We start from the raw sequence: 22,500 nt of genomic DNA, 5'->3' as shown, positions 1-22,500 counted from the left end.
GTGTGTGTGTGTGTGTGTGTGTGTGTGTGTGTGTGTTTGTGTGTGTGAGAGAGATAAATCTCTGGCTAGTTTGAAGAGTAAACATGCACTATATCCGCCCACACTCCAGCATTTTTTCCTGCCCATGATCCACCCCGAGGGAGACGACTTCTAAAACTCACCCAGACTGAGATTATACCGTCATTACGATCTCACTCCACTGTTCCTCTGACGTTGCAGAGTCATTATCATGAGCACAGATCAATGGAGCGCAACAAAAGCCATTCAAGACAGTTGTTAGGAGTGTTTATCAAACAAAACACACACCTGTGCACACTTAACCCTTTACACCACATGAAAATATTCCATTAATTACCGGTTTCCATTCCTATAGAGGGTATTTTTACTGTAGCTGTGGTGGTATGCGCACACGGGTACAGCTCATGCACATGGGTACAGCTCAAAAACATGGGTACAGCTCATGCACACGGGTACAGCTCATGCACACGAGTACAGCTCATGCACACGGGTACAGCTCATACGCACGGGTACAGCTCATACACACGGGTACAGCTCAGACGCACGGGTACAGCTCATGCACACAGATACAGCTCATACGCACGGGTACAGCTCATGCGTACAGGTACAGCTCAGACGCACGGGTACAGCTCATACGCACGGGTGCAGCTCATGCACGCGTGTACAGCTCATGCACACGGGTACAGCTCATGCACACGGGTACAGCTCATGCGCACGGGTACAGCTCATGCGCACGGGTACAGCTCATACGCACGGGTACAGCTCATACGCACGGGTACAGCTCATGCACACAGGTACAGCTCATACGCACAGGTACAGCTCATACGCACGGGTACAGCTCAGACGCACGGGTACAGCTCATGCACACGGGTACAGCTCATACACACGGGTAAAGCTCATACACATGGGTACAGCTCATGGACACAGGTACAGCTCATACACATGAGTACAGCTCAGGGACACAGGTACAGCTCATACACACGGGTACAGCTCATACGCACGGGTACAGCTCATACACACGGGTAAAGCTCATACACATGGGTACAGCTCATGGACACAGGTACAGCTCATACACATGGGTACAGCTCAGGGACACAGGTACAGCTCATACACACGGGTACAGCTCATACGCACGGGTACAGCTCATACACATGGGTACAGCTCATACACAAGGGTACAGCTCATACACACGGGTACAGCTCATGCACACGGGTACAGCTCATGCACACGGGTACAGCTCATGCACACAGGTGCAGCTCATGCACACGGGTACAGCTCATGCCCACGGGTACAGCTCATACACACGGGTACAGCTCATACGCACGGGTACAGCTCATGCGCACAGGTACAGCTCATACGCACGGGTACAGCTCATGCGCACAGGTACAGCTCATACGCACGGGTACAGCTCATGCACACGAGTACAGCTCATGCACACGGGTACAGCTCATGCACACGGGTACAGCTCATGCACACGGGTACAGCTCATACGCACAGGTACAGCTCATACACATGGGTACAGCTCATACGCACAGGTACAGCTCATACACACAGGTACAGCTCATACACATGGGTACAGCTCATACACATGGGTACAGCTCATACACACAGGTGCAGCTCATGCACACGGGTACAGCTCATGCACACAGGTACAGCTCATACACACGGGTACAGCTCAAACCCACAGGTACAGCTCATACACATGGGTACAGCTCATGGACACAGGTACAGCTCATACACATGGGTACAGCTCATACACACAGGTACAGCTCATGGACACAGGTACAGCTCATACACATGGGTAAAGCTCATGGACACAGGTACAGCTCATACACATGGGTACAGCTCATACACATGGGTACAGCTCATGGACACAGATACAGCTCATACACATGGGTACAGCTCATGGACACAGGTACAGCTCATACACATGGGTACAGCTCATGGACACAGGTACAGCTCATACACATGGGTACAGCTCATGGACACAGGTACAGCTCATACACATGGGTACAGCTCATGGACACAGGTACAGCTCATACACATGGGTACAGCTCATGGACACAGGTACAGCTCATACACATGGGTACAGCTCATGGACACAGGTACAGCTCATACACATGGGTACAGCTCATGGACACAGGTACAGCTCATACACATGGGTACAGCCATCTATTGTAGCATTAATATGTATATTTCACATTGAAACATGGATATAATCTATCTTAAATAATTGATTGCAATGTTAAATTATTTGTTTTTAGTCTACAATACAAAGCTAAAAACTTAACCTACATACTACAGACACACACAATGTAGGCTTATACTGTAGATAAAGAACCAGACCAGGTACAGTTCAGTACCCTGTATTTTTTCACAATAAACATCATTTTGTTAATATTTAGCTTTGATAAATGAAATAAAAACCCAAATGGGGTAAAAGAAGTGTTTATACCTGTATATAGATTACTGTAAAGTGTGTTGTGGTGCTGTTTAATAGAATATTAATACAAAACCGATAATAATATCAATAAGGTTAAAGATTATAGCGCATTATTATGCTTTATTACTCTTACTGTACTTCAGTAGTAAACTGGACTAGTGGATAAATGTTATATGACGTATTAATAATGTTAATGACGCGTAGACTACATACGGTGTGAACTTTCTTTTATAATGTGTAATTAACGCGTTATACTCACCGCCAGAGAGCCGGACGAGGAGGCGATAAACACGCGGATCACCATCCTGATGTCCCCGGTCCGCTGCGCGCGCTCACGTTCACTCTGGCTCGCGCTGTTTGTGAGTGCGTCTGGAGTCGCGAGACAGACTGCTTTCAAACGAAGCGCACGCGCGCCCCCGTTATTTATTTCCATACCATTATATTAACGCGTTTGCTGGCGCTGCAGTCCTAGGACTCACCACTCACTGACTCAAATGACCCGACTGAACAGATGCATGCTGGGAAATGTATTTTTATTTATATATATTGGAGTAGTCGGAAAGATGTTATAAGCTTTACGTTAAAACATCTCGAGACACTTTCAGAGTAAAAACTTCTCTCTTTAGTCAGGTGCACACATATACTGTACATAATACATCCCATAATACGGTGCTCTAATACATCTGACCAAATGCACATTATCATCTAGTGTATCATCTTCATCTCCACTGCTTCTCTCTGCTTCTCTACCCATCCCGAGGCATCCAGAAATCCAGCTCTGATCGTCTTCCGTGCCATGGAGATTTTGGACCTCCACAGAGACAAGGGCGACCCTGTGAGGATCCTGAGACATCTAGAGATGTATCAGCTCCAGTTAAACTCTGCGATACTAAAGAGGAGACGCCAACTCCATGTGGTCTTTGAGGACAACAATCTCCTCATCAATATAACATTTATCAGGCTGTATATTTATAATCACACCCTCCAGTGTCACCCAGATGAAGATGAGGTTCACTTTTGAGTCTGGTTCCTCTCAAGGTTCCTTCCTTTACCATTCAAGGGAGTTTTTCCTCGCCACAGTCACCTGAGTCACCTCAGACTTTCTCATTGGGGATAAATACATTTAAATATATCTAATATTAATCTTGAATTTTGTATTATTTTATTATTCTTTATATTAACCTTTTGTTCTGTGTTTATGTTCTGTAAAGCTGCTTTAAGACAATGTCAATTGTAAAAAGTGCCATACAAATAAAATTTAACTGAATTGAATTGGATCTACATTAATGATTATTTCTGGATGCCTGCAGTTAAATGAATCAATTAAATAAAAAAAAAGTTAAATGAATCAATCTCTGCAGAATGTTTACAAACAAAGTTTGCTATTATCAGTCTGAAGCCTAAATTATTGTCTGGAAATTAGAAGCATGTACAACAACAACAATCATCATCATCATCATCATCATCATCATCATCATCATCGTTGTTCTTCATAATATAAGTAATATTATTTTATGATTCTATTCATATCAACAATAATAAAAAAATAATATAATACCATATAATTCATGATGTTTGTTATAATTTCTATTATTATTAATAGATCCTTAATAGCAAGAACACAATATGTAAATAACTATTATTATTATTATTATTATTATTATTATTATTATAAGAAGTATAAGCTACTTAACTACTATAAACTATAAACTACTACTCGTAATAGTAGTGGTGTATGTTTTATTGTGTATGTTTTATTGTGAATTTAATAAACACATTTCAAATGTTATTTATTTATTTCTTTTTATTTCTAACTTTCTAGCTCTCCATTTTTGATTGGTTGCCGACGCCAGTGCGCGCGTGCAACAAACTGCTGTTGCCATGGCAAGGCGTCACCATGACGCCGTTACAGCACAAGGCAGCGCGTGGGAGCATTATATTTATTTCTCTCTCGCTTTTTTTGCGGTTTAGTGTTAAACCGTGTTAATGCGGGGCTTCTGTCACATTGAATGGTGTTCAGTAGGTGTTAATGGAAGGTCTTGGTTTAGTTAGAAGACGGATTACTGCCACACTGGGATATTATTTCAGTTTAGCTAGAAAATAATCCAAGCTAGCAGAGTGATTAGCTCTGTTTATCATCCAGGGAAATACACACGGACTTCTGAACAAACAGGTAAGTTTTAAATAAATAAATAATAATTGCGTTTGTTTGTTTGTTTGTTTGTTTGTTTGTTTTATAGCACAATGTCCCAGTAAAATGAAGTAGAAAGCTGGCTAGCGGTTAGCAAGATTAGCTTTGCTTCACGGTGAATGTTATTAGCTCGCTAGTATTCGTTAATAAAACAGTATCAGTAAAAAAAGAATGCAAAAATAAACCAAAACCAAAATGAGATAGATAAATAAAAAGGTATAAAATATATATAAAAAAATATTTTATATCTATATAAAATATGGAAATATAAGTGGAAAAATAATGTATATACATATACATAAATATACATATACATAAATATACATATACATAAATGTGTATGGTTTTTAAAGATTGTCCTTAAAGCGTCCATGTGCAGTATGGTATGTAAATAGTGTATATAGTGTATAAAGTGGCACTGTGCTGTGCAAGTCCAGAGTTAAAGTGTCAGTGCAAAAAAGGTGTGCATAAAAACAGTGAAGATGGAGAGAGAGGTCCAGTAATAGATCCTGGGTGTTTCATTTATTAGACTCCGAATGGCCTGTGGGAAGGAGCTTCTCCTCGTTCTCTCTGTGTTTGCTTTCAAGGAGCGGAAGCGTTTCTGTAATGTATGATTTGGTCTATCCTGTAAAATAAAATTTGTTTTTTGTACTAGTTTTTTGACACCTGTGGCTTATTAGGACTGAATCTGCCTCCCCAACAGCTATATAATGTTTTAAAGTCCTACTTTAAATATATAAACATACAGTATAACTACTGAAGTTAAACAGGACACTTCAGTCCTGTTCATTTGAACCCTGCAGCTTTATTTGTCATTACTGTCCAAACAAGGCTGTCATGAACAGATGCTCTTATACTCATCAGAGGTGTTTAGCAGAGGACTAGATCCTAGAAGGAAAAAAAAGGTCAAATAATCGAGTCAACAATCGAGATCAATACACTGCTCTGTTACAAACCTAGGCAAACCTCGCTTTCTTTCCCAGTTGTCTCACTGATTTCATTCAAAACCCTTTTGATCAGTCACTGATAATCTGGCTCAGGCATGTTACAACAAGGAAAGCACAAACAGTTCAGTGTGAGCCAGGGCTGAGAATTAGAGTAGGCACAGAAAAGCACTTTGTATTAAAGTAATACTCCATCTGGTGACTGGGCGCAGCCAGAACAACCTGGAGCTTAATGCTGTGAAAGCAGATTGTTGTAGACATTAAAACTAACCCAGCACCACCCACACCTACTATCCTGTGTCACTTCCCAGTCACAAGGATCTCAAGTGGGTGCTGCACATCAACTCTTTAATTAAAAAAGCTCACTTCCTGTCGCGGCTAATGAAGTTCAACCTACCAAAGACAAAGACGGTGTGCTTCTACACCTCGATTATCAAGTTCATACTCAACTCCTCCTTCACCACGCTGCTGGCACTACCAGGGACAAAAACAGACAGATTGTCATTCGCTCTGCTGAGAAGGTGATTGGCTGCAATTTGCCACATCTTCTGGATCTGTAGGCTAACATGTGCCCTGAAGGTAGTAAAGATTGTGACTGAGCCTCTCCCCTGGACACAATCAAGACAAAAACCTCACGCCACCAAAAAGTTTCTTTCCAACACGAGACCTGGCCTCGTTAACAATATTCAGGACCCACAGTGGTTTCTTATCCGCCTCATTGGACATTTACATACAACCCCCTCTTTGCTGTGTTCATATGCATTATATTAACTACTGCATGTACCATTTGCAGTTTAGCATTTACACTGGTCCACTTTTGTACATTCTGCACTTTTATACAGTTAATGTTGCTTTGTCATAACTTATTATATTTTTTTTATATTTTCTGGCAATAAAGGTGATTCAGAGTCTGATTTTGATTATATAGTGCATCTAATGGATATGTGTAGCTAAGGACACAAATTTATCTTGTAAATAGGAAGAAACCGAAATCCAGTTTGGACATAATCGGATTTAATAGAAGTCTCATTGCTGGGAACGTGAGTAAACATTTATTCCGAACTCAGACGGACGCAGTTAGACTTCAAATCCTCCAAACTGTGTTTAACAACATGTGGCTGTGTGGATAAGACAAAACTTTCTGCAAGTGGTAAATAATCTCTTTATTTAAGTGCTCCAGTGTCAGAAAGATGGATAAAACTACAGACTATAATAAAGCTTTGGTTAATACTTTCTCTCATTCTTGTTTCAGGGCTGTTTTATCTTTCTGTGACTGTGTAAGCATTTACCTGTAAGCAATACCTGAAGTGTGTCTATTATGTGCGTCTAATAGAAAAGAAACTAATCCTGCATGGTGATTAAACTGGCCATTATATTGACAGGTAAAGGCAGTATAGTGGTAAAGCCCTGCACTTTATATTTGCATATACCACATTAATAGCATTGTTGTTTTCTGAAAATTGATTTATTATAAAGAAAGGTGATTATATTAAATGACAGGAAATTGAAATGCATGGAAATAAAACTGAGCTACTTATTCAGGTTTGTGTCTGATTTAAGAGTTTACTCAAAGAGGAGAAAGTTTTTTTAAACACCATCCTGGGAAACAAACAACACAAATCAATCGATTGCTTTTCATCACTTTCTGTCAGTGTTGTTATGTAACGAAGTAAAAATACTTCGTAAAAATACTTCGTTACTGTACTTAAGTAGAAATTTCCCGTATCTGTACTTTACTTCGCTATTTAAATTTATGTCAACTTTCACTTATTCTCCACTACATTTCCTAGATAAAATGTATACTTTTACTCCGTTATATTTCCACTAAGCATCTTCGTTACTCGTTACTACAAAATAAAAGCACAGGTACGCAGAGCGTGCACGCGCCGTCAGAGCTGGAGGCGTTTATCTATAACGCGGCAACCAAAAGCAACCAAAAGCAGTGAAATGTCACTATTCTTATTACCAGAGTTGATAGCACAAACAAAATATTAATGCAACATCAATACTAAATAAAAAATTATTGATTTGGTCTTTGTCTTGTGAATATTTGTTTATTAATGACTGCATTCATTGGACACACTGTTTGTAGAGAATGCACACATACATGAACTGATTTGATTCAAGACTGGCATCATTACATCATAAAATTTTGGTGTCCACTTTTGCTATTTAATAATACCATAACTTTTGGCTTACTATGTAGTCATATAATATATAATATAAAACTCTTCTTGTTTTAAATTCTCACTGAGGGCTAAAACCCCCTAAAGATACAATCCTAAAACCGCCCCTGATCTTATACCTACTAAAAATCACTGAAATTTTACTTTTTACTTTTACTTCAAATACTTAAGTACATAAAATATCAGAAAATGACTTTTGATACTTAAGTACATTATATATCAGATACTTTAAGACTTTTACTTGAGTAATATTCTAATAGGTGACTTTCACTTCTACCAAAGTCTTTTTCTAGTACGATACTTGTACTTTTACTCAAGTATTGCTTTCTAGTACTTTATACAACACTGCTTTCTGTCACACCAAGATTTTTAACAGATTATTTCTAGCCCACAAGATAGAAAGTACTGGTACTCATTAAGTACACCCGATAGGTGTTTATATCAGCACGACTATGAGTTTGTTGATAAAACCCACAGTAAATAGGTCACAATTTTACCATATACACAAACAGACACGATCAGTATTCGCCTGAAATCTGGCCGACGCACAGTATCAAAGACACACGATATGTAAGTAATCCTTTAAGATCTCCCAGCAGCACATTTCTCTCTGCGTTTGTGCGTCTGTATTCCCAAAACGCTCTGGAAAGTTCTAGACACATGCATGAGTCAGAAATTGGCCCGCAAACCCACTGTTATTGAAATCTCCAGAAACCAACTTGTCACAGAGCATTCCGCAATCCAGATGTTTCATGTCTCTGGAGTGCCACGGTGTTTAATGTTACATCACATTACCGCAATGACTAAGATAGCAGACTGACATTATCCTAAACATTTCCACTGTCAGGTACAGAAGTGTGTGTGTGAAGTCTGGATTTATCAGTGAAAGAGTTTAGGTATTGTCGTCGCTAGCGTTGTGGTTGATGTTGTAATGTAAATCGTTAGATAGAGCCTCGTTGTGTGCATGACGATTCTGTCTTGAATAGGCCAGATGTGGGCGTGTGAACAAATGAAGGCGTATATACACACACCTCTTAAATACATGGATCTAAACAGTTGTCATGGTGACACGAGACAATTACTGAATGTGTGTGTGTGTTAGATGTACATTTATGTCTGCTGCTGCAGAGAGACTTAACAGTAATCTAATATTATCATCCATGGTTGGATCACCGTCTGACCCACCGAACTTGTTTAGGTGAGCGATTACTTAGAGTCAGAGTTTTGCTACACCCTAGATATCATAGCTCCACTTAAAGGGAAAATAATTAAAGAGAAAAAACTAGCAACCTGGTACAAGGTCCGCACACAAACCTTAAAACAATCACCTAAGAAATTAGAAGGTAAATGACGACAAAATAAATGATCATTATTTCAGTTAGCATGGAACAAAAGCCTTCATAGCTTCAAAACATCTTTTGCTGCTGCTAGATCAGTGGATCGCTCCACCCAATTCGAATATAACAATATAATCCTACATTTTTATTTAATACTGTATCTAAATGAACTAGGAGTAAATCCACTGTAGAAAAGTGCACACCATCAGTATGCACCAGTAACTTCATGAATTATTTCAGTGGAAAAACTAAGAATATCAGGTAGAAATTCAGACTACACATTTAATTTGATAGATAATTACTAAAAGTAATACATTCTCCCCTTAGCACTCCTCCGGGCCGTAGCCCTCCCAGTCAACCAAGTATTGTAGATGGCCCCGTCTTCATCACGAGCCCAGAATTGTGTGTACTAAGTAAGCTGGGGCTCCATCGACCTCAGTCAGCTGGTGAGGTGGTGGGGTCAGTGTTAATGGTGGCTTGTGGCGTAAAGGTATGTGCGGGTTTCAGCATTAAAGATGGAAAGATGGGAAATGCGGTAGTTGGCTGCGAATGGTAGGTGATGGGGTTGATCTGACAGACAATTTTGAAGTGGACAATGAATCGTGGACTGAGCTTTTTACAGGTAGCACTCCAGTTCCTGGTTTAAATATTCTGCTTGTTAATAGGATTAAAAATGAAAACCTGAGGTCAAACTACCCAGGCACACAAAAAAGGCCAGCCACACCCTTGATATGAATTGGGTTTCCTGATCAGAAACAACGTCTTCAGGAACCCCATAATTACAGAAAACCTGGTCCACCAGGGCCTTGGCTGTTTCCATATTGGTGGGAAGTCCCTTTAGGGACACAGGCTTTTGAAAAGCGGTCCACACTGCCCGTGATGGTCGTATAATCATTAATGTTGGGAAGATCTGTGATAAAATCCACCATGATGTGAGACCAGAGGCAGAGTGGGATGGGAAGTGGTTCCAACAGACCTGCTGGTAGTTGGCGTGGTGTACATGATAGTATTAGTTGGGTGGCTATCTACTTGTTAAACACCTCCTATAAATCCTCATATTCTTGTGAAACGTGCATGGCCCCTTGGGTTTCAGGGTTATCTTTTGATGTGGTGTGGCATGGTACAGTTCTTGAAACAATATGGAGGCATTGCGTGACTTTGCTGCCATGACACATAGGGGTTGTGGGTTTGCAGCCAGGGGAATCCGAGGGTAATGGGGTTTGCAGGAGATGATATTACATAGAAGGGGATTTCTTCACCTTATTTTCATAGATGTGGTATGGTGGGTGTCCACACCAGTGATCCGTATCAGGATGGTGGGGGAAGGTGGAGGTCCACAATCAGCTGTCTGTGGATCACATTGACGGCGGAGCCCGAGTCCACAGTTAAAAGTAATTGTAAAACCAATCAAAAAATCTTAGGATGTAAATCAGGTGTCTTTTCTTTTTATTATTATTATTGTTTATTTATTTATTTATTTATTTTCTTTAAGAATGATTTAGAAATGATTTAACAATAGAAAGTTGGTAGCACAGACATGAGCATTTTATTATATACTTCTTGTAATAAAAGAGTAAAATTAGACATGGATATAGTCTTAACATTTAAAAGTATTGGTAAAGGTAATGTGTCTCTGTGCCAGAATGTATGTGCACACTCAGCATCTGATCAAACTCTCCGGTTTTAGCAAATCTCAGACAACAATGGATTCTTATGACGTCGAGGATAATCGCTTGTTGGAATCGGAACAGACTGTCCAAGTGTCTCACGGTGACCAAAAAGACTTGGCTTTGTCAGGATACCGGAACAAAAAGCTCCGGGAGGATAATGAGAGCTCCAGAGGGAATCGAGCCCGGACCAGGACACATGAGCGGAGCCGCGATCCGGATAAGGACCAGATGTCTGACGGAGAGCAGAGCAGCGCCTCGTTCTATTCAGATGATTATGAGAACGCTTCCCTGTCTGACAGGTCCTTCTCACCGCGTTTTCCTTCTCCATCACCACACAGAGGTGCAAGGACTCAGAGAATATCAAGCAGCCCTGTACACCTGACAGGTATGACTCTGTGTACACACACACACACACACACACACACACACACACACACACACACACACACACACACACACCGAGTATGCCAAAAATGGCCAACAGATGGCATAACGACACATTACTCACTTATGAATGTGTGATTTAATGTGATTTTGTTTTACATGTAGAAGAATCTAGTCAAGAATATACTCTTTGTATGTAACATGTGAAAGAAAATTATTAAGCAAATTATTGATTGTGGGGGCACGGTGGCTTAGTGGTTAGCACGTTCACCTCACACCTCCAGGGTTGGGGGTTCGATTCCCACCTCCGCCTTGTGTGTGTGGAGTTTGCATGTTTTCCCCGTGCCTCGGGGGTTTCCTCTGGTTTCCTCCCCCGGTCCAAAGACATGCATGGTAGGTTGATTGGCATCTCTGGAAAATTGTCCGTAGTGTGTGAGTGAATGAGAGTGTGTGTGTGCCCTGCGATGGGTTGGCACTCCGTCCAGGGTGTATCCTGCCTCGATGCCTGATGACGCCTGAGATAGGCACAGGCTCCCCGTGACCCGAGAAGTTCTGTTAAGCGGTAGAAAATGAATGAATTATTGATTGTTTGTATAATAGTTTTGTGATTATCATTGCTTTATATTTTACATTCTTGTCTGCAGGAGTGCGTAAGGGTGTACCTCGGCGTCCAGGTCCCCAGACCATACCCTCTCATCAGCGCTCTAGTGGTCTGCGCTCTCAGAGCCTTGGTAAAGATGCTCCGCCCAAAGACCTGGACCTGGTCACCAAGCGGCTGCTGTCTGCCCGCCTGTTAAAGATCAGCGAGTTGAAGAACGCGCTTGGTGAGCTGCAGCTGCGCACTGATGAGCTACAGCGAGAAAACCGTCTACTGAAACAGCTACAGCTGCGCCATGAGAAAGCCCTGCATCGCTACAGCGACACGGAGAGCGAGATCTCGCAGCTCCTCTCGCGTCACAACAATGAGACACACGTCCTGCGTGAGAGACTGCGGCGGACTCAGGAGAAGGAGCGCATGGCCGAGCGCCGCTGCGGGGAGGCAGACACACAGCTACAGAGATGCCGAGATCAGCTGCACAAACTGCAGCAGCTCGCTGATGATCAACGACTCGGGGAAAGAGAAGAACTGGCACGCAAACTCGTACACGCACAGGTCAAAGTGCAGGAGTGTGAGCGTAGAGTGAAGGTTTGAGCATAATTATGTACTAAAATACATATTTACATGCATACAGTAAATATATTCTGCGTATTGTATTTGTTGCTCTAAATTCTACGCATAATTCGAACGGGGCTCGTGTGATACGGCCCGAGTCTGTTTTGTACTGGAGACGTGCAGAAGCAGCGGTAACATGATTGGCATTCTTCACTCACTCACTGTATATCTTTAAAATTTAAAGTTCTACATTAAAAACTTCATCCACTAGATGGCTGATTATAACATTCATTCATTCATTCATCTTCTACCGCTTACCCGAACTTCTGAACGTCACGGGGAGCCTGTGCCTATCTCAGGTGTCATCGGGCATCGAGGCAGGATACACCCTGGACAGAGTGCCAACCCATCGCAGGGCACACACACACACACACACACACACACACACACTCTCTCCTTCATTCACACACTCACACACTACGGACAATTTTCCAGAGATGCCGATCAACCTACCATGCATGTCTTTGGACCGGGGGAGGAAACCGGAGTACCTGGAGGAAACCCCCGAGGCAGGGGGAGAAAATGCAAACTCCACACACACAAGGCGGAGGCGGGAATCGAACCCCCAACCCTGGAGGTGTGAGGCAATCGTGCTAACCACTAAGTCACCGTGCCCCCCCATTAGAACAAAAACAGAAAAATTCAAACACTAACTGTAAGAGGAAAACTGGTTAAGGTTGGTGCTCAAGTATGCCATTTGAGACACAATTCTAGTTTATTTAGCAGTAGTAGAAGGATGGGAAATGTTTCAATGATTCTAACATTCATTTGTAAATAATTAAAGGTGGGGTCTCTGTTGTTTGAGAAATGCTTCAGAAAACTGCGTTGGGCCGCCAAACAAAACAAAAACAAAACTGACGTGTAGCCAATGAGCAGAAAGGGGCGGGTCTTGTCAATATGGGCGGAGAGAGTGTTCAGTGCGCATGTGTGACATTAGCAGAAAGCGGTTTTAACATTGACATGGGGGATAAAAACAAAGAAAGGAAGCGAAGAAAGGCTTACGATAAGGCAAGAAGTAGGACTGACAGAATACGGCTTTCTATAAATTAAAGTTCAGAATATTAAATCAATCAATACACATACTTGCATTACAGCAATTTTAATCCTCTAACATTAGCTCTGCCTCGGGTTCTAGATATTGACCGTCTCCTTGAGCGTGAAACGGAGATAAATCTTTCACAGTACAACACACAGTACTACAAAATCACATTTGTATTACCATAGTATTACTCATTGAGTTCATTTGTTGATAAAAATATACCCTCGGCCAGCTGCCCCAACAGGTTTCGCCATAATAGTTGCTTGGGTTATACTTGGGTTATACTTGTCTGGTGTATGTGTGGGGCGGAGCTAACAAAACAGGGGTGGAACTTATTTGGGTTAGGGGCATGTTTGTTTTGGTGATTTCAAATGTCAACATTGGCTTTCAAACAACGGAGACCCCACCTTTAAGGAAACAAAAGGGATTTTTGCACAACCCCATCTGTAAGTACAGGGTCATGACTCCTAGTATGGAAACCCCAGTGCTATAACATGTTTAGTTATTAGTTAATTAGCAGTTTTATTTAGTTCATTCGTGCCGTGTGTGGTATATGTGTGCTCTCAGGAACTAGAGAAGAACATGGAGTTGAGTACAGGGAGCTTTCAAAGGCAGCTGGCGAGTGAACGGAAAAAAACCCATGATGCCCTACAGGAAACCCAGACACTGCGGGAAGAAATCAACAAGCTAAGCACCAAATTAAAGGTACCTAAACATTCAGAAAGTATCTCGTCCATTGCACAAACAAAGGTTATGATGCATGCTGATATTTTATTGACTATAATTGTAATGTTTTTGTAGGAGAGAGAACGAGAGCTGGACACTAGGAACATTTATGCCAATCGAATGCTGAGAGGGGCTTCAAAGAAAGATTTAGAAGATTCCACCAGGAGGAAAGGTAGGGTGTAGATTTGCTTAGTAATCTGCAGTTAGCAAATGAGTGAATGCACAGAGTGACCAGTTAAAGGTAAAGGGTCTCTGATTTTTGAGAAATGCTTCAGAAAACTGAGTCGGGCCGAATAATAAACAAAAATCAAAAATGTAGCCAATGAGCAGAAAGGGGCGGGGCTTGTCAATATGCGGCGGAGAGAGTGTTCAGTCCGCATGTGTGACATTAGCAGAAAGCGGTTTTAATGTTGACATGGAGGATAAAAACAAAGAAAGAAAGCGAAGAAAGACTTACGATAAGGCAAGAAGTAGGACGTGTTAATATAGGATCAGCTTTCCAGCGCTGGAGAGAACTGAAGGAGCAGGAAGTTGGCCACATATTCACAGGTTGGAGTTTCCCCGAGTCAATAACTCCTGAGCTAAACGCTGTTACTACACAAATAACACCTCTTTTCTATCGTAGTAATGTAGAGAGGCAGCTACAACCGCGTTTTGTGTAGTAACAGCGTTTAGCTCAGGAGTTATTGACTCGGGAAACTCCAATCTGTGAATATGTGGCCGACTTTACTTAAGGCACCGAGGCACTTTTTTCATTCTCGATAGGTGAGTAACGTTGGTTTTGCTTTGTTACACAGAACTAATATATGCCTTTGTCCTTTACATCATTATGCTTGTGTGGCATTTTTGCTTGTTTGTTTATCTGCAATCGTATTGTTCTTCCCTTCAGCTATGATAAAGACACATTTCTTTCCATCATTTGCCTGGGTAACGTATGTATGTGTGGGCGGAGCTATCGATACAGGGGTGGGACCCATTTGGGTTAGGGGCGTGTTTGTTTTGTTGATTTCAAATGTTGACATTGGCTTTCAAAAATCTGAGACCCCACCTTTAACATAATGCTAACAATGGCGTACTATTAGATGTGCTATGCCAGCAGGATAGCGTTCTAACTGAACTGTATTATAGCACATATAAGAGGGTTTGGGTAAAAGATCATAATTTAAGGGTCAATCTATTATCTTAACAACTTTTTTGTATCTTCAGATTTCAGCAGAAGCTGCAGTAAAGCAGTGCAGACAGAAGACACGATGGTCTCGCTAGACTTCCCCTCTCCTCCTCTTGCTATCACTAACTTTAGTGAGTTTTCCTGCGGTGACCCGGCGGATGACTATCTGTCTCTGAAGGCAAGCGTCTTTCACTGAAGCCGAGTCGATCATTTGCCCAGATCTAACGAAACGTATTTAACACAGTTCTTCATTTAACAGCACAACATTTTTTTTACGTGAATCTCGTAGGCTTTCAGGCTTTCACACTTCACTTCTGTTACTTCTACCTTTGACATAGTTTGACATAACACTGTGGTTCAGTTTTGGCCCATTCCTCTTAGAAAATGGTCTGGAAAATGGTGTGACACGGGTAAAAAAAAAAATTCACTTTTCTGAGATTAGTTAGGCCATGCTAAGCTAGCACCTTCACAATCTTTTTAATTTTTTTCAATTTTTGTTATCTTGGCTGTATGTTTGGAGTCGTTGAAACATCCACCTTCTTCCCAGATTCATGTTTCATGTAGATGAGATTAAACTTTGCCCTTATGAGTGCCCCCCCCCATCACTCAACCCCCCCATCACTTTTCCATAACATGGAATGCCCCAGTTTACAGAGAAACAGCTCCATTCCCCGAAGCTTCCACCTAGCATAAAGTTTACATATGACGTGATTAAATGAAACCACTGTAAAGAGTTATTCTTCCAAACAGTAAATAAGATACAATTAATTGCAGGTAGGACCTGAAGTGGAAGAACATCTGACTATGAGCTCCATAGGGCTGATTCCAATTGCTACTTTAAATGTTTCCTACAGAATTAGCGTAGAATAAAGAACATTTTAATTCCAGTGATACTTTTCGAACTGTCAGCACTCACTTTGTCTATTGGTTGGGTGAGTGTAAGGTAAGATGTATAACCTTTTAAGACTATATCTGTGTGTGTATGTGTGTGTGTGATTGTGTGTGTGTGTGTGTGTGTGTGTGTGTGTGTGTGTGTGTGTGTGTGTGTGTGTGTGTATATGTAAGTGTGTGTGAGTGTAAGTGTGTGTGAGAGAGAGAGTGTACAGTATGTGTGTGTGTGTGATTGTGTGTGTGTGTAAGTGTGTGAGAGAGAGAGAGAGTGTGTGTGTGTGTGTGTGTATAAGTGTGATTGTGTGTTATTGTGTGTGTGTGTGTGTGTGTGTGTGTGTGTGTGTGTGTGTGTGAGTGTGAGTGTGTGTGTGTGTGAGAGAGAGAGTGTGTGTGTGTGTGTGTGTGTGTGTGTGTGTGTGTGTGTGTGTGTGTGTGTGTGTGTGTGTGTGTGTGTGTGTGTGTGTAAGTGTGTGTGTGAGAGAGAGAGTGTGTGTGAGAGAGAGAGAGTGTGTGTGTGTGTGTGTGTGTGTGTGTGTGTGTGTGTGTGTGTGTGTGTGTGTGTGTGTGTGTGTGTGTGTGTTTTCTCAGCTCAAGTTTAGTAGCTTTCTTCAGTTGGACTGTAGCCTGGTTAATTCTTTCAACCTGCTCCACGAAACAAAGCCCTGAGCTAACGAAAGAGCAGATTAGAGCAAATCCCAGGATGCAGATGGTCACGTTGTTCTCCAACACCACTTTATAAATGTCTTTATACAACAACGCTGTTGAATTCTTGCTTCGGTTTGGTCTGAGGGTGTCGATTCATTTTCTATAACAGCAGCTCTGACAGTATTTCTGATTGAAGGTTTATATTACAGGTTTAAATGAATGTGATTGTTCTAATACGTTACGATCTCTATAGTAACAGCACATTGACTGTGATGCAGAAACCTGATAAGCCTCATAATAAACTGATTAAATAACATGTTGCTGTTTGACACCATAAAATCTTTATTTGCTGTTGAGAGGATGACAGTTTGCAAAATACACTGGTGTCATTCTTTAATGAATATATATAGTTGTTAATTATTGGTAAATATCTGTAGTGTAAGTGGAATAAAGTATCTGGACTGTGTTGTTTTATACGAAAATAATCAACTTCATGGTGACATCCGGGTGCTTCTCAGATGTTGATTTTTTCCTAATACAGCATGTCCAAGTATTATGTTTTATTACATATCTATCATACATTTAGGGGCTTTTTACATCTGGTCACTTCATGCGTTTTCTGTGATCAGATAGCTATCCGATGGTAAAAAGACCAGGTCTAAATGCCCTCCGAAACGGTTTCGAGACGGACATAAATCCGATCGCTCAAACCGCTGCAGGAGGTGGTCTGGGACGCGTTTCAGATGGAACTCACTCACACACTCACTCATTTTCTACCGCTTTATCCGATCAGATGAAACTGGACATGTGTAAATGAATGTGGTTGTTCAAGCCACATACGTCAGCGCTATACTCCTCCCAAACGGAAGTACGTCACTCGCAGGTGACTCGTGAGTCGTCCTTCGCGCCAGAAACACGTTAGTTTTCCCACCAGTGCTGGCTCCGATCTTTCACCCAGGCGTCTCGTTGGGTCTTAAAACGCACTGCTGCCGCCAGCTAAAATGCAGCAAACAGTAAATGCTGTTTTTTGTAGCAACCGCACACACCAAAGCGTGTTCCATTTCAGTTACCCCGGAAATGAGGTCAAATATATTAGCATTTTGGGCGGGAGTAGAAAGATCGGATCGATATCCGATTCGCCGAGACGCATTTATGTGGCCTAATGTAAATGGAACGGTTTTAACCAATCAGATAGCTATCGGGTCAGAGAAAACACACAAAGTGACATCTTCCAGCTAGTGAGACAGCATCGTATGAATGGACATCGTATTAAATAAGCTGGTTCGCTCTTTCTGACAAAATATTAGAATTTGAGTCAACCTTCAGACTTGGAGCTTAATCTAACAGATTTTATGTTAAACAAGTGTCATGTGATCGAACGATCAGAATCCTTATGATATTTATTTTTGGATCACAAAAACATCTTACAGTTGAACATAGTGAACTATTCGCTTATCCGTGCCAGACCCATGGCTTCTACATGTGTTTTTTTTGTAAAAGGGCCGTAAACTTAGTACTGTCAGTCATGGCAAAAGTCTTTTAATGCTCTTACTTAGAGATGAAACAGATAAAAAGGAGCACATACATACAGTATATGGGCAAAATGTACTGTATGCAGACACCTGACCATCTTACTGTCAGTACTCAGCCCAGACTTTTGGCCATGTGCATCTGTTTATGTTCCATGTCACGTGTTTACTCCTCCCCGTCTCTGCACACCTGTTCCCTATGTGTTAATGGTTATGTTTATTAAACCGTGCCATCGTCGGTGCAACCGGAATCATCGTCAGTGACCGTCAGTGTTTCCTGGTCTTTTGTCCTGACTAGTTTTCGTCTGTGTTCCTGTTTCGTGTATTTTATTTATTAAAACCTATTTATTTGAAGCTATCCTGAATCCAGGTTTTTCTTCTCTCACCCGGTGTGACACTTACTCATATTTGATTGTTGAACATCCCATCATTGATTTAGTCCTCCTCTCTTCTGGGAAGGGTTTCCGCAAGATTCTGGCGTGTAGTTATCAGGATGTTCATCCAGACACAAGAGCATTAGTGAGCACAGGCACTGATGTTGGGTGAGGAAATCTGGAGTGACAAAACATGTTAGAATGATATCATACACATCATTTCACAACATCATTTGTTCCTTATTTTTTATCACAAAGTAAATGAAATTCTGTGAAATGATCGTTCTAATTTTTGTTACGACCCTATAAGTACACACCCATATCCTGTTAAAAGGCACTGCGTACATCACCGAAGAATTTATGTCTATATTTTGTGCACATGAAACTCCCCAGTTATTTTCAACCATCTATCTTTCCTCAAATATTCCATCAGGACCAGCAAAGCGGTGAGCAGAGACAGATGGGAGCAGAAGCGCAAAGGATTCAGGAGACGACACGAGAGCAGGTGGAAGATGGAGCACGTGGGATGGAGATGGAGGAGCAGGGGAGAGAGAAAAACAGACTCAGGGAAAGAGAGAGAAAAAGTGAAAATGAGAAAGAAATGGTGCAGAAGCAGAGAATCAATTTTGAGTTCAACCTGAGTGAAGAGAAAGGGATGAGGCAAAGCGATGGTGAGTCTCTGAGAGCTGTTTTATTTGTTAAATTTGGTGCTTTACAACTGAAAAACAAACCTTTTAGAAACCCAGATTTTTTTTCGTATTTGCATGTGCATGTTGATGAATTGGGGGGCACGGTGGCTTAGTGGTTAGCACGTTCGCCTCACACCTCCAGGGATGGGGGTTCGATTCCCGCCTCCGCCTTGTGTGTGTGGAGTTTGCATGTTCTCCCTGTGCCTCGGGGGTTTCCTACGGGTACTCCGGTTTCCTCCCCCGGTCCAAAGACATGCATGGTAGGTTGATTGGCATCTCTGGAAAATTGTCCGTAGTGTGTGAGTGTGTGAGTGAATGAGAGTGTGTGTGTGCCCTGCGATGGGTCGGCACTCCGTCCAGGGTGTATCCTGCCTCGATGCCCGATGACGCCTGAGATAGGCACAGGCTCCCCGTGACCCGAGCTCATGACTGTCTACAGGATTTTATGCATCATGCCATTGACACATAATTGGTTCATTGGATAATTATATGAATGTGCAGGTGTAAAAGTGTTTCATGAATTATTGTTACATCAAATATAAAACATGAACATGAGCTGATGCTAGATTTACAACCTTCTTTTAAAATTTTTTTTGTTAATGTGTAAAATTGCCATAAAAATTGACACATACTGTACACAGGTACTAGTGCTACAGTACTGAAGTAAAACCAAGAGCTGTAGACACAGATTTAGGATAAAAAGCTCTCTACATTGAAGACATAGACATGTTGTGTGATGTAGACCACAGAGCAATGTCATGACTGTACATGTAGGGACCATATTTAAATATCTTATTTGTGCCTTGTGACAGGGTGGGACAGAGATGAAAAAGAAAGGAAGAGGCGAAATGAGTGGCAGACAGAGGTAGAGAGAGGTAAAGAGCCACACCTGAGCGAGCAGGAGATTCTGGCTAATCATGAGCGTGCAGAAGAAGAGCGCAGACGAAAAGACCAACTTTTGGCCAAAATGCGTGAGATCGACATGCAAGCTAAGGCACAAGACTCCAGCTTCTTCCATGAGGAAAAAGAAGGTACTCGCACTCCTCCTCGGAATGAAAACACCTCCATCTTCGGCTTCACAGACCCCCATGATTATCTGAGCACGCCCAAGACCGGGAATCGGGGCGTGGCAATGAGGTCACAGAAAACCAATCAGGATCTTGACCTCACTTTTGGCAGCTATGCTCCATCGTTTGGTAAACCTGCTCCTCGAGTAGGTCTTGGACACCGGAGCCCGAACCTGTCTGTGGAGCAGCTGTCAGGAGATGAGAATGGAGGGATGGACCTGAGTGGACTTGCAAAGGAGAAGAAGTCTGATTTTCTACAGCAGCTGTTCGGGTCCTCGGTTTTTTCCGCACCCTATGAGTCACCCAGCAAGATGGAACTCCTGAGTTCTCCCAATGCGAAATCATCAAGTGGACGCAGAAGAGATGCAGAGACACCAGGCAGGATGAAAAGGACCACGCTGCATGTCTCTGAGAGTGGCCCCGCCGTTAGGGCCATTACGACACTCGATGATGATATCGAGGAAGTCATGCTATGATGAAATGGTTCATCGAGAACGTTCGATTTCAGAAAAAAGAGAGAGACGATGAAGATTCTGTTTGCGGATAAAATGGAAGCAAGCTGCAGAGTCAGATTCTTGGTGGTCGGTGAAATAAACTGCAATGATATTTAAACTTTACACCTAGTAAATTTCCATAGCCTCATGACCTGAGTGTCAGGGGCTACTTGGACATTTCGCTTTTCTGGCCATCACAGGGCTTTCTGGTGGGATTGGTTTTATGTCATTGTTCATGTTTGTGTGTCATTTGCTTTTGTTGAGGTTTTACTTCTCCACGTGTGCTTTGCCCCACGCATTTTATTGTCCTGTTTCCTGCCTATTTGCCCTCACCTAACTTTCTTTTTTTATTCCAGATTTGTTCACACACATATATATATATATATATATATATATATATATATATATATATATATATATATATATATATATATACACACCTGTTCTATTGTGTTATAGTTCGCTCATTCTTTGTCCCATGACACCCTCTTGAATTCTGTTATGTTCTATTAAGTTTATACGATGTAGTTTTGTATCATCCTGCACTTGTATCTACAGTAACTCCGTTCTGTGGGTGTTAATCAAGCCTTAGGTCCAAGCTAGACTGTTTAGGAGCTGTTCCGGATCGGCGAGGGGACAGACTGTCTGTTTCACATGCGAACCTCGAGTTCATCCTTCTTGACCATCTGGTCATTCTCCTCCGCTGACCTTGTTATAGGGAAAGTGAGAGATTAAAATCTGTTCTTATCACACTTACCTATTTTTCTATTTCAACATTTATAAACATATATATTTCTGAAGAGCAAAACTTTTACCAAAAATATATATTCTAGGATTTCAGACTACTCACCAAAATTAAAGTTCATGCACAAAGCACCCAATCACAGAACTGTATACAGTAGATCGACTCTATGCGGCTCTGCCCAATCACTGCAGAGACCCGTGCAGTTTGACGATTTCAGGAGCACATTTCAGGCGCTAGCTATTCATTCACTGCACAGACAGTGATGTCGGTTGTAAGTGTATGATGTTTAGTATCTGAAAATAAATATAAATTTAACATCAGCAAGTTTCCCTTTTATTTTCATATTCATTCCAGTTTTGTTTCTTTTATCATCCTATTATCACCTATTCATTTAGATAACATTAGTGTAGCTAGACTAGCAAGCTAGTACCAGAGACTGACTATTTGTACACGAAACCCTTCCTATTTTTCTTTCCTCAAGAAGTGTTTGATTACTCGTACAGTTATCTGTTCATTTCAGTTCCAACAATAAGTCATTTTTTTATAGATAGTTAGACAGAAAGAGAAACTCTTAACTGTACTGAAACATAAATTCTGCCTCCTGACTCTTCTGCAATTTTAAACCTACAGTATCCGCTGCCCTCGCACGGTGATTTGTCCAATCAGAGCCCGGGCCACCACACGACTACACCAATTGTAGTTCTGGAGTTATTTGCATTTTAACCCAACGAACCAATCGGAGCGCAA

The 22,500-nt window shown here is 41.6% G+C and overlaps 2 protein-coding genes and 1 long non-coding RNA gene across 6 annotated transcripts in view; 2 read left to right on the top strand and 1 right to left on the bottom strand.

The window, feature by feature from the left end:
* The window catches only part of sh3bgrl2 (SH3 domain binding glutamate-rich protein like 2), an 11,896-nt gene extending 9,000 nt beyond the window's left edge, over positions 1 to 2,896 (bottom strand). For 2 of the 3 annotated variants that reach the window (XM_047807497.1, XM_047807498.1), the window contains exon 1: positions 2,721 to 2,896. In XM_047807497.1, the coding sequence (XP_047663453.1) occupies positions 2,721 to 2,894 (174 nt within the window). In that variant the 5' untranslated portion in view covers positions 2,895 to 2,896. The remainder of the gene's footprint in view (positions 1 to 2,720) is intronic. The other variant, XM_027171413.2, reaches the window with a different exon arrangement.
* A 1,447-nt stretch (positions 2,897 to 4,343) lies between these two features.
* lca5 (lebercilin LCA5) lies at positions 4,344 to 21,406 on the top strand. 2 transcript variants are annotated; one of them, XM_047807415.1, is made up of 9 exons: positions 4,344 to 4,634; positions 10,392 to 10,510; positions 10,807 to 11,174; positions 11,818 to 12,359; positions 13,993 to 14,130; positions 14,227 to 14,323; positions 15,358 to 15,497; positions 19,192 to 19,429; positions 20,260 to 21,406. In XM_047807415.1, exons 3-9 carry the CDS (start codon positions 10,823 to 10,825, stop codon positions 20,988 to 20,990), a joined length of 2,238 nt encoding a protein of 745 aa, XP_047663371.1. In that variant the 5' UTR covers positions 4,344 to 4,634; positions 10,392 to 10,510; positions 10,807 to 10,822; the 3' UTR covers positions 20,991 to 21,406. The 2 variants fall into 2 exon arrangements, with proteins under 2 accessions (XP_047663371.1, XP_027027206.2); XM_027171405.2 differs by lacking the exon at positions 10,392 to 10,510.
* A 17-nt stretch (positions 21,407 to 21,423) lies between these two features.
* Positions 21,424 to 22,500, top strand: part of LOC113658912 — an 11,181-nt gene continuing 10,104 nt past the window's right edge. The window contains exon 1 of the long non-coding RNA XR_003444507.2: positions 21,424 to 22,500. This exon is cut by the window's right edge and continues 686 nt beyond it. This is a non-coding gene — a long non-coding RNA (uncharacterized LOC113658912).

This window comes from Tachysurus fulvidraco, chromosome 23, assembly GCF_022655615.1.
Source record: "Tachysurus fulvidraco isolate hzauxx_2018 chromosome 23, HZAU_PFXX_2.0, whole genome shotgun sequence".
Classification (NCBI taxonomy): domain Eukaryota; kingdom Metazoa; phylum Chordata; class Actinopteri; order Siluriformes; family Bagridae; genus Tachysurus; species Tachysurus fulvidraco.
The sequence above is the reverse complement of the archived record's forward strand: the minus strand, read 5'-3'. Positions and strand labels throughout refer to the sequence as shown.